General features: G+C 37.4%; 1 protein-coding gene across 1 annotated transcript; it reads left to right on the top strand.

Annotated features, from left to right (window-relative positions):
- Nucleotides 1–2,587: 2,587 nt before the first annotated feature.
- Nucleotides 2,588–4,848, top strand: LOC122428626 (centromere protein U-like). Its single transcript, XM_043448653.1, is given in 2 exon segments — nucleotides 2,588–2,882; nucleotides 2,885–4,848. Coding segments are annotated over 2 exon segments (1,173 nt in total). The 3' UTR covers nucleotides 3,763–4,848.
- Nucleotides 4,849–12,050: the final 7,202 nt, after the last annotated feature.

Here is a 12,050-nt window from a genome sequence, read left to right as displayed (position 1 = left end):
AAGCATATCATAAACTGCCTCCCATGCTATTTTTTACTCGATCAACTAAAAGTTAAATAGAATAGAAAGTATTCTATTCAAATAGATGTATCTAAAGGCTTGATTAAATAGGAATCTGACTTTTATAGCTTATAGACATAAATAAGCTGCTGAAAATTCTATTTTTCATATCAGTGGAAATTATTGTTAAAAGAATTACTCTTGTTTAAAAGAATTCAGATAACTACACCAAGAGAAATGCTGCAGGTCTTCGATATTCTTTCATAATAAATGGAAAACAACAAAATAACTTGGAAACTCCTATGATTAGTTGCAATAGCTTTTAAAGAGATGTTATTTTGCCCAGATCCTATTCTTGGTTTAAATTTTGTTTGACATGCATTTTATAAATGATTAGAGGAGGCTGTTTCAGTTTAATTAATGAAGCTGATAATGGTTAAATAGTAAAGTGGGGGTAAACAGTTCAAGCCCAGATCAAGGATGAAAAGCCAATTATGTAGAAATGATCCAGCTGTACTAAATATGATTTCCTTTTACTATTAAAAATCTCAAAAATGTTTTAAAACACTTGAGAAAAAAACCCAAAACCACCAGTCTTGTAACTTTCTTACTGTTTTGTTTAGGTTTGAAAGCCACATGTAGTATAGTTTTCAAACCCAATAAAACAATTCCAAAACACAAAATGAAATTCATTTGATCTCAACAGAAAATAAAAATCAGTGCATCTTTGAGACAATCTTTTTCTTTGCTTAACATGAACCTCAATTATAGATTAAGGACTTTCTTGTTTTTAAACTGAGGTAAGATTCATGTCACAAAATATTAACCATTTTCCAGTGAACATTCCAGTTGTATTTAATACATTTAGTGTTGTGCAACTAGCACCTCTAGTTCCAAAGCATTTTCATCACCCCAAAAGGAAAGCCCATACCCACTAAACTATTACTTCCTATTCACCCCACCCCCAGCTGCTGGCAGCTACAAATGTATGTTCTGTTTCTGTGGATTTACCTATTCTGGATATTTCATATAAATGGAAACATACAATATGTGAACTTTTGTGTTTACTTTAATTCATTTAATAATATTTTTGAGATTCATTTATGTTATAGCATATATCAGTATTTAATTTATTTTTATGGCTTAATATTTCATTTATGTTATAGCATATATCAGTATTTAATTTATTTTTATGGCTTAATATTTCATTGCATGTTTACTTTATTTCATTTGTTTTTGTACGCCACACAGCACGCAGAACTCCCCCAACCAGGGATCAAACCCATGCCCCCTGCAGTGGAAGTGCAGAGTCTTAACCACCAGACCATCAGGGAAGTCCTCATACCACAATTTATTTATCCATTCAATTATTGATGGACATTCATATTGTTTACATTTTTGGCTAAAATGAATAGTGATGCTATGAACATGTATTTATTTAAGTTCTTATTTTTAATTCTTCTGGGTGTGTACTTAGGAGTAGAATTGTTTGGTCAGGTAGCAATGCCATGTTTAACTATTTTGAGGAATCATGAAAATGCTGAATCATTTTATGTTCCCATAAGCGATGTAGGAAGGTTCTAGTTTCTCTGCAGGCTTGTCAACATTTATTTTCTGTTTGTTTTTTAATTATTATAGCTACCCTAGGGGTGGTGATGAGGTACCTGATCACTAGCTACCCTAGGGACGGTGATGTGCTTTTAGTTTGCATTTCCGTGGTAACTAATCAAGTCCTTTGCCCACTTTTAAATTGAGTTTTTTCTTTTTGTTGTTGATTTATGAGTTCTTTATATATTATGGATACTAGAGCATTATCAATGTATGATTGCAAATGTTTCTACCATTCAATAGATTTTCTTTTCACCTTACTGGTAATGTTCTTCAATGTACAAAAGTCTTTAATTAAAAAAAAAAAGTCTTTAATTTTGATGAAGTTCAATTTACCTATATTTTCTTTTGTTACTCATATTTTTGGTGTCATATTTAAGAAACAAATTTTAAATCCAGGATCATGGCAATTTATTCCTATATTTTCTTTTTTTTATTTTAATTTTTTATTTATTTTAGTTTATTTTTATTTTATTTTGATTTATTTTATTTAAAATAAATTTTAAAATAATAAATTCTTTTAAAAGCATATTTCACCCAACGTGTACAAAATTCCAGTTACAAGATGAAAATGCCTTAGGAATGTGACCTACAGCCCAGTGACTACAGTTAATAGTGTGTGTGCGCTAAGTCACTTCAGTAGTGTCTGACTCTTTGCAACACTATGGACTATAGCCCACCAGGATCCCTATTCCATGAGATTCTCCAGGCAAGAATACCGGAGTGGGTTGCCACCTCCTTCTCCAAGGGATCCTCCCAACCCAGGGATATTCCCAACCCAGGGATCCTCCAGAACCAGGGATCAAACCCAGGTCTCCTGCACTGCAAGCAGATTCTTTACCATATGAGTCACCAGGGAAGCCCGATAGTACTGTACTGCATATTTGAAATACAGTCCTACAGTTAATAGTACTGTATTGCATATTTGAAAGTGGCTAAAAGAGCTTAAAATTCCTCATTAGCAGCGCGGCGGGCTGGAATGGATCGGCCGCGGCCTGCGCGGCTGTCGCATGCGAGATTTTCGAAGAACCATGCAGGAAGAACACATTCCGTGAAAGATAAAGCTGGCCAGATGCACAAGCCTCTGGATGTGTTCGAGTTTCCTGATGATTCTCAGTTCTCAAGCCTCAGCAGGCTGGGCGAAAATGAGAAAGATGAAGAATCCTATGAAAGCTTTGACCCTCCTCTACACAGCACGGCTATATATGCTGATGAGGAAGAATTCTCCAAGCACTGCGGGTCACATCTCCCCTCAATTCCTCAAGAAAAAGAAGCAGAGAGAAGCCAAGAAGAAAACTCAAGCCCATCAGTGACGAATCTGAAAGCCCTGAAGAAAGTGATGTAAGGAGAAAAGTTAAACCCACAGAGAACATAAATACACGGCATGAAGCTGTTTCAGCTACAGTACTTCCAGAACTTTCGGAGAAACCAGCTGAAGCGGTCACTCCTCAGAAGACAGGACCCCAGAGTGCTGAGTCCTCTGCTGAGAAAGCGACACTAGCCACAGAAGGTCAGCTGAAAACTCAGAAGAATAAGATGCTTCCTGGCAAAAGGAAGAAGCCAAGAAGTGGTGCCACAGACTCAGATACTTCCGACTGTGCACCTATTTGGTGTTTAAAAGAAAAGAAAGCCAGTGACATCATGGAATTAGATGTGTTTTTGTCTGCATTCGAGAACATTCTTCTAGAGTATGAACAAAAAATAGACTCTCGAGTTTGTAAGGCAGCCATCAACAAATTTCATTCTGATTTGAAAGAAGAACTCATCAAAATGCTTCAAGAAGTCCAGATGTTGAAGACTCTGAAAAGGAAGAATGCTAAGATGATCTCTGATATCGAAAAGAAAAGGCAGCATTTGATTGAAGCCCAGGATGAATTGCTTCGGGTAGAACCTGAGCTGAAACAACTACACATAAAGTATGAGGAACTTCAGGAGAGAAAAGCTTCCCTTAGGAAGGCAGCATATTTCCTGTCTAATCTCAAACAGCTTCATCAGGATTACGCAGCTGTTCAAGAGGAAGAACCAAGTGCAAAGGAAACATATGATTCATCCAGCCTTCCAGCTTTGCTGTTCAAAGCAAGACCCCTTTTAGGAGCTGAAAATCATCTGCAAAATATCAACTGTCAATTAGAGAAGCTCCTTGACCAGAAATGAGACCAGTCTACTAAGATGTGCACATTTAAGATTAGTCTCGTGATACAGTTTTAGAAGGTAACAGGCAGTATATATTTTTGCACAAAGATGGGAAGAAAACCTGAACTTTATTACTATTAATTTGAATTGAATGTTTTTTATTGTTATAACAACATTCTCAGATAAGTTTAAAAGCAGGAAACTGTCTTACTGTTCAGACTGTATGATCTTGTCCCCAGAATTTAATATTGCTTTGTCATTAAAATTAAATGGCTAGGTATAATAGTTTTAGAGGCCATAATTAACTTTTCTAGTTAACACCAAGTACAAAGTTTTAAAATGTTTTAGAACGTTGACACCTCATCAGCCCTTAAACATACAGAAGCTTTACCCTAAAAATAAACATCCAAAATTAAGCTGATGTGAACATAGTTAATCACATAAGGAGAATTCTACTGAATTTAATAAGCACACTGGAGCTGATTTTCAGTAAAACTGGTTTATTTCAGTAAATAAGATTTGGAAGTAAAGTGATAAATAAAACAGTTGGTATAACAGGCTTATTTAATAAGTTACTATAATTTAATGGTACTAAATCTGCCTTCATGCAGATTATAGCCTAGTTATATCAGTGTCCATAATTAGCTACTCTTGTAATACTTCTATTAGTAGTTCATCAGGAATTTCATCCATCCCATTGTAAGCAAGAAGACTGTTCTCTGCAGCTTCTGCTAATTCAGCATCTTCTGTAGCCTCCAAAATGTAAGTATCATCAAGGCCGTTATCCCAGTCAGCATCGGGACATGCACCTTTTGACGACACGCTAGCTGATGGTTCATGAGGACCCTTGGTTTCAGCGTTTGCTGTTGTATCTGTTGCAGACTCCTCTTCCTGGTTCCAGAGAGGAGGGAGCACAGAGTAGGAAGAAAATTAATCAGACAGAATGTGTGATAATTTCACCAGATAGTTGATCTATACTGAATTAAGGGATTCAGTTCAACAGATACTAAAATGAACACTGGACGGTACTGTCTCCAATGCAGCCGCCATGGGCTCATCACTGCCGCCTCTGTGGCGCGCTCACAGAGCTCCAGACTGGAAATGCCTGCAGCTCCTGTGGTACGTTCTTTCCAGAGTACACTGATGGGGCTACAGCAAAGGCAGACTGATACTCTTTAAAAGTGGATAGTCTATAGTCTACCTGAAGGCAAACTGGTATCTGCTATCTTAACACACTAATTTCTCGATAGTTTTAAAATTAACATGGATTGAAAAGTTTTGAGATAACTGTCAAAGTATGACTGGATTTTGAGTATTAAACAGTATTGTATCAACATGAAAAAAAAAAAAGAGCTTAAAATTCCTCATTAAAAGAAAAACAAACTTTTTTGTTATTATAATTATTATGGTGATCATTTCACAATATATACAAATATGAATCACATCGTACTCCTAACACTAATATTGTCATATCATTAAAGTCAATTATACCTAAAAAAAAGAAGCGTTTTAACAGAGCATATTCACAGTACACCTGTTACACATGAAATGCTGTGCTTAGTATGGAGAAGGGAGAAGCAAAGGCAACTTGGCCTCAGCCTTCAAAGATGGCTTGTTTCAACAGGGAGAAGATCGTGTCAGTCAGCAGTTGTGCTACCATGTGACAGATGCAAACACAGAGGCAAGGATGAAACTCAGGGAGGATAAATGAGCACGGAACTCTCCTTTTGGAGCAAGGGAGGGTAAAGGGTGAGATCTTCAGAAAAGAGGTGATGTTGGTGGTTGTCTTAAGAAGACGAATGGACAGAAAACATAGCTATATTTTCTTATAAGAGATTTACAGTTTGGATCTTGATGTTTAGGTTATTATCCATCATCACCCATTTTGAGTTGATTTTTTGATATGGTGTGAAGTAGGGGTCCAACTTCATACTTTTGCAAGTGGATGTTGAGATGTCCCAGCACTATATGTTGAAGAAACTATTCTGTCACCATTGAATGGTATTGGCACTCTGTCAAAATCATCAGTGTATGGGCTAAAGACTCGCTTTTAAATTCCTTCAAAACCAAGTGGACTTTTCCATCTCACAAAAACGATTCTGAAAAATTTGATTCCAGACTAATGGGGGTGTGAGGATTTCCAAGTATCATAACAGGATGTGGTAGTAAAGATTTCTGTAGCAGATAAAGCATCCTCTTTAGGCTAAGTAGGGATTGAGTCACACCTCTGCATTTACTTGTCATTGATCTCAGACAAATAATATTATCTGCTTTTACAGGAGAAGGTCTAGAAGTTCCTTAGTTGAATTAATCATTGTGGTGCTCGTCATTGGTATGCTGCCAAAAAAATGCAGTTATTGTTTCTGAGCATTGTTCTTTAACCGCAATGGCAACTAGTGGGGGAGGGGGTCCACTGGATCTTTTCTCCACGATAAAATGTCTTGTACAAGAAAGAAATTTGGTATTTATTTTTTGATTGCACATGCTGTCCCCCCAACACCTTCTACTTAGTGTTGTGTACTCATACTAACTTATGAAAGCCAATTGTGTGCATCTCTTTCTAACTCTGTGTTCATGTGACATCATGTCGATAGCTTAAAATTGGTCATGCTTCCTAGGTGGCTCAGTATTAAAGAATCTGCCTGCAGTGCAGGACCCAGGGTTCAATCCCTGGGTCAGGAAGATCCCTTGGAAAAGGAAATGGCTACCCACTTCAGTATTCTTGCCTGGGAAATCCCATGGACAGAGGAGCCTGGCAGGCTACAGTCCATGGGGTTGCAAAGAGTGGGACATGACTGAGTGACTAAACTGCAGCAGCAGCAGCAGGAATATATACACCAAGGAAATTATCAAATGTTACAAATCAAGCTTGTTTTTTCTTCTCGAGTGAGCTGGTTCACTAGTTCATCATTGCTTCCACTCCTGCCTCGTCTTACCAATTTTTAACAACTCTTTAAACTCAATTTAAGTGAAATCTCACTCCAGAAATCTTCACTCACTTCCCCAGGCCATGCACCTCCTGTCTTCTTACATAGAAGCTAGTACATAATTTTATTGCCTCTTCGAGGACTTTTTGAGCATCAAATTCTGCATCAGTCAGGATTTCGTCCTAGAAGCAGAACCAGGAATGTTAAGTGATCTATTATAGGGAATAAGTTGATCCAATTGTGAAGGTGACTAAGCAAGTCCAAAGTCCATCGGCAGGTTATCAGGAAGGGAACATCATAAGCAGGCTAGAACCTACCAGCATGAATGTTTTGGAGTCTTTCTTTTCACTGTCTTTCCTTATGTATCAATTGTCTCTCTCCTCCTCACAATGATCATTCTCATCATTTTACAAACATAATTTATTACTTCATGTTAACAGCAAAAACAACAATAATACAAAGTAAAAAGCATCCCTGGACCTTACAACTCAATCTAGATACCATCCTACTTCTCTGCTCCTCTTCACAACTAAAGTGAAAGTGAAAGTTGCGTCTGACTGTGACTCCTTGGACTATACAGTCCATGGAATTCTCCAGGCTAGAATGTTGGAGTGGGTAGCTGGTCCCTTCTCCAACCCAAGGATCTTCCCAACCCAGGGATCAAACCCAGGTCTCCCGCATTGCAGGCAGATTGTTTACCGTCTGAGCCACCAGGGAAACCCTTCACAAGTAAATTTCTGGCCAAATGAATGGAACATGTTTCTGTCCATTGCATTTTGCTACCTCACCACCTCCCATTCACTCTTCAATCCCCTGTAATCTGGTTTCAGTCTCACTATCCCATACCATTAAAGCTGTTGTTGCCAAGGTCATCATGGCAGGCACTTTTGATTGCTTAAAGCATCCATTCTCAACTGTTCTTTGTTTTGTCCATTTTCACTGTAGAGGCTAGACCACTTATTAAATAAATTCTCACCTTCCCGGAGTTTCCTCTGAAGTTCAGGATGACTGTGTTACATAGATCTGACTAATGAGATGCAAAATAATTCTGAGGGAAGGGGAAGTTTTTCTACTCTTGGTAAAGGGCTTATGGTGCTAGCACCAACCCTTTCCTTTTCTTCTGCTGTTTTGTACATGAGTCCAGAGCAATGACACCACTTTCCAGTCATGAGAGAAAGTCCAAGGGAATCACAAAGCAGCAGGCTCTGATGATTGGCTCCCTAATACCTTTAGCTGCTTACATCCAGACTTTCTGTTGTGTGGGAAAAATAACAGACTCCTATTTGGGGTTTAAGTGGATTTTTTGTTTCTTGACTCTGAAATCGGTTTTAATTAATTCAATCATCAACTACTTTCATGCTGCTAAATTCAATGGAAGTTTCTCTCTTTATCTTATTTATCTTCTCTCAGTAGCATTCTACTCTATAGAATACCTTCTCCATGAAACACATATTTCCATTTATGCCTTTAATGCCTCTTTCTTGGTTCCTCTATTCGCTTTTTAGCTACTCAGTCTATTTTGTGAGTTCACTTTTCCCAAAGCAATACTTAAATATTGGAGTTCCTCAAAGCTGTGTACAACTACTTTTTTTCTTCCCAGGTAATCTTATATAGTTCAACAGCTTTAAATACCATCAGTGTCCTGGTAACTTCAAGATTATTACCTTCAGTACTGACATTTCTAAATTTCAGCCTCATGTATGTAATTCTTTTCTTGACATTCTAGATGCTTCATAAACGTTTTAATCTCAACATGTCCAACGTTGAACTATTGCTTTCTCTTAAAAATCCATGTCTCTTCCACTCTTATACATCCTAGTAAACAGTAATGTAATCTGTCAATCAGAAATATGGCAGTAATCCATTTTTCTGTATTTCCATCATCCTTAGTGTGGTAGGTACTATGGATTGGCTCACTTAGTGTCCATTGCAATAAGCTATTCCTTGTTTTTCTCTAATTTAGAGACTGTAAAGTAAAATATTAATTTCCTAGCTTCCCTTGCAGTTGAGTGGTCAGTGACATTTTTTTTTTTTTTCGGTGACATAGTTTTGATTAAGGAGATATAGATGGATGTTTCTGGAAGTGCTTAACTTTCTGAATAAAGTCTCACTAAAAGAGAAATTATGCAACTCTATCTTTCTTACTGGAACTTATCTGTGGTACCTAGAAGTACCACATCCATCTTGTGACTGTATGGTTCAAAGTCATATGTTATTATGAAACAGCAAAGAATAAAACGATCTGAGACACAGATGAGATTGATAGAACTGCTTACTCTCAGACTTCTTTTTGTGCAGGGTGGGGGCGAGGGGGAAGCCTCTACTTAAGTCATTGTAGTAGAGTTTTCTCTTTGTTGTTGTTTAGTTGCTAAGTCATGTCCAACTCTTTTGTGACCCCATGGACTATAGCCTGTCACCCTTATCTGCCCATGGGATCTCCCAGGCAAGAATCCTGGAGTGGGTTGCCATTTCCTTCTCTAGGGGATATTCTTGTCCCAGGGATCAAACCCACGTTTCCTGCTTCTCTTGCATTGCAAGAAGATTCTTTTACCACTGAGCCACCTCAGAAGCCCAGAGTTTTCTGTTATTTGTAGCCAAATGCAATTTCTGACTCTAACCACCCAACCCATCAGCAAGTCCTATGGGTTATACAACAAAGTATATCTTGAATCTGCCCTCTTATCTCCTAGTCCATATCACCACCATCATCTTAGTCTAGGTTACCATCATCTCTCACCTGGAGTACTGTGATAGTCATCTTACTGGTTACCTCACTTTTTTTGCTCTCCTCCCTATATATTGCATCAGAATTATGTGAGAATGAAATTCACTCATTCAGTACTTAGTTAAGAATAGAGGAGAATTACTTCAGCTTAACAAAGAGAGTGTGTAAAAATCTTAGCTGACATCACACTTAACGGTGAAAAACAATGCTTTCTTCCTAATTTTGGAAGAAAGGTAAGCATGTCCACTCTCACCACTCTTATTGAACACAGTACTGGAAATTCTAGCCATTTTAATAAGTCAAGAAAAAGAAATAAAAGGCATACAGGTGGGAAAAGAAGATATAAAACTATTTCTCAAAAAAAAAAAAACAAACTATTTCTCCTTGCAGATGATATGATTGTCTACATAGACTATTCCAAGGAATAGAAAAATCTCTTTAGAGCTAATAAATTCAGCAAGGTTGTAAGATACAAGAACAACAGAAAAATGCAATCATATTTCTATAAATCAACAATGAAGTAACTACAATTAAAAACAATACTATTTACAGTCATTCCAAAGAAAATGAAGTACTTACATATTTACTTAGCAAAACATGTACAGGATTTGTGTGCTGAAATTTGTGATGAAAGAAATCAAAGACCACCCAATTAAATGAAGAGGTATACCATACTTATGGGTTGAAAGCCTCAAAATAGTAAATATGTCAATTCTCCTCAAACTGATCAGTAGGTTTAGTACAATTCTTATAAAAATCCTAGCAATTTTTTTTTTTTGGTAGAAATATGCAGGGCTCAGCTGGTAAAGAACCCACCTGCCAATGCAGGAGAGGTAAGAGCTGTGGGTTCAATCCTTGGGTCAGGAAGATCCCCTGGAGGAGGGCATGGCAACCCATCTGGGACAGTATTCTTGCCTGGAGAATCCCATGGACAGTGGAGCCTGGAAGGCTACAGTCCATGGGGTCGCAAAGAGTCAGCCGTGACTGAGGCAACTTAGCATACGTTTTGAAATTTATATGAAAAATTGTCCCAGCGCATGTCCCAGAATAACTAAGGCAATCTTGAAAAAGAAGGGTAAAGTGGGAAGATCCCTCCACTAAAAATCACATTTTTCTAGTTAGCTACTGCAAAAACGTGGGGTATAGTAGTGGTGGAGAGATAGATAAATTAATTGACAGAATAGTGAAACCCAAAATATACTCACACTTGTATGCCCAACTGAATTTTGACAAGGTGCAAAAACAATTCAACAAAGGAAGGATCACTTTTTCATAAACAGTGCTCAAGCAACTAATCATCTGTAGATCAGGAAATGACCACCCACTCAGTATTCTTGCCTGGAAGTCCTATGGAAAGAGAAGCTGGCGGGCTACAGTCCATGGGGTCACAAAGAGTTGCACTGAGGAACTGAACACAGACAATCAAAACAAAACCTTAAACTTCATATCTTATAAAAATAGTAACTAAAAATGAATTCTAGACTTGAATGTAAAACTTAAAATATGAAACTTTTAGAAAAATATATAGAAGAAAATTTGGGAATCTAGAGCTAAGGAAAGAGTTCTTAGACTTAATACTATTAGTATAATCCATAAAAGGATGAATTGATAAATCATGCTTCATCAAATTAAAAACTTTTGCTCTGCAAAAGATTCTGTAAAGATAATGCAAAGGCACACTACAGATTAGGAAAAATATTTGCAAAACCACATTTGCAACAAGAGTACTATCTAAAATATATAAACAACCCTGAAAACTCAATAGTTAAAAGATAAACACTTCAATTAGAAAATAGGGAAAAGGCATCAACAGACATTTCCCCAAAGAGGATAAACAGATGGCAAAAAACACATGAAATGACATTCAGTATGATTAGCCATGAGAGAAATGCAAATGGAAAGTGCAAGCTACCACTATACATCTATCAGAAACGCTAAAATTAAAAATAGTGATAATATCAAATTCTGGCAAAAATGCAGAGAAATTGGATCATTTCTATATTGCTAGTAGAAATGTAAAATTATACAGTTATTCTGGAAAAGTTTGATAGTTTTTTATAAAATGCAATATACAATTATCACAAAACTAGAAGTTATATGTTTGGGCTTTTACCTCAGAGAAATGAAAACTTATGTTCTTATGTAAATCTGTACATGAGTGTTCATAGCAACTTTATTTGCAGTAGCAGAAAATGGAATTAACCCATATACCCTTCCAAGGATAAATATTTATACTGTGGCATGCCCGTAACTGGGCTTCCGTGGTGACTCAAATGGTAAAGAATTAGCCTGCAACGCAGGAGACTCAGTTTGATCCCTAGGTTGGGAAGATCCCCTGGAGAAAGGAATGGCTACCCACTCCAGTTCTTGCCTGGATAACTCCATGGCCAGAGAAGCCTGGAGGGCTACAGTTCATGGGGTTGCAAAGAGTTGGACATGACTGAGGGACAAACACATTTACTTCTTCATGCCCAAAACCACAGACTACTACTCAGCCATGAAAACGAGCGAGCTATTAATATACACAACAACTTGGATCAACCTCCAGGGAACTAATGTTGAAGGAAAAAAGCCAGTCATAAAAGGTTACACAAGGGCTTCCCTGGTGGTCCAGTGGTTGAGAATTGCCTTGTGATGCAAGGTGCCCTGGTTTGATC

Source organism: Cervus canadensis, chromosome 2, assembly GCF_019320065.1.
Source record: "Cervus canadensis isolate Bull #8, Minnesota chromosome 2, ASM1932006v1, whole genome shotgun sequence".
In the NCBI taxonomy this organism is placed as follows: domain Eukaryota; kingdom Metazoa; phylum Chordata; class Mammalia; order Artiodactyla; family Cervidae; genus Cervus; species Cervus canadensis.
Note: the sequence above shows the minus strand (reverse complement) of the source record. Positions and strands in the feature narration are given on the sequence as shown.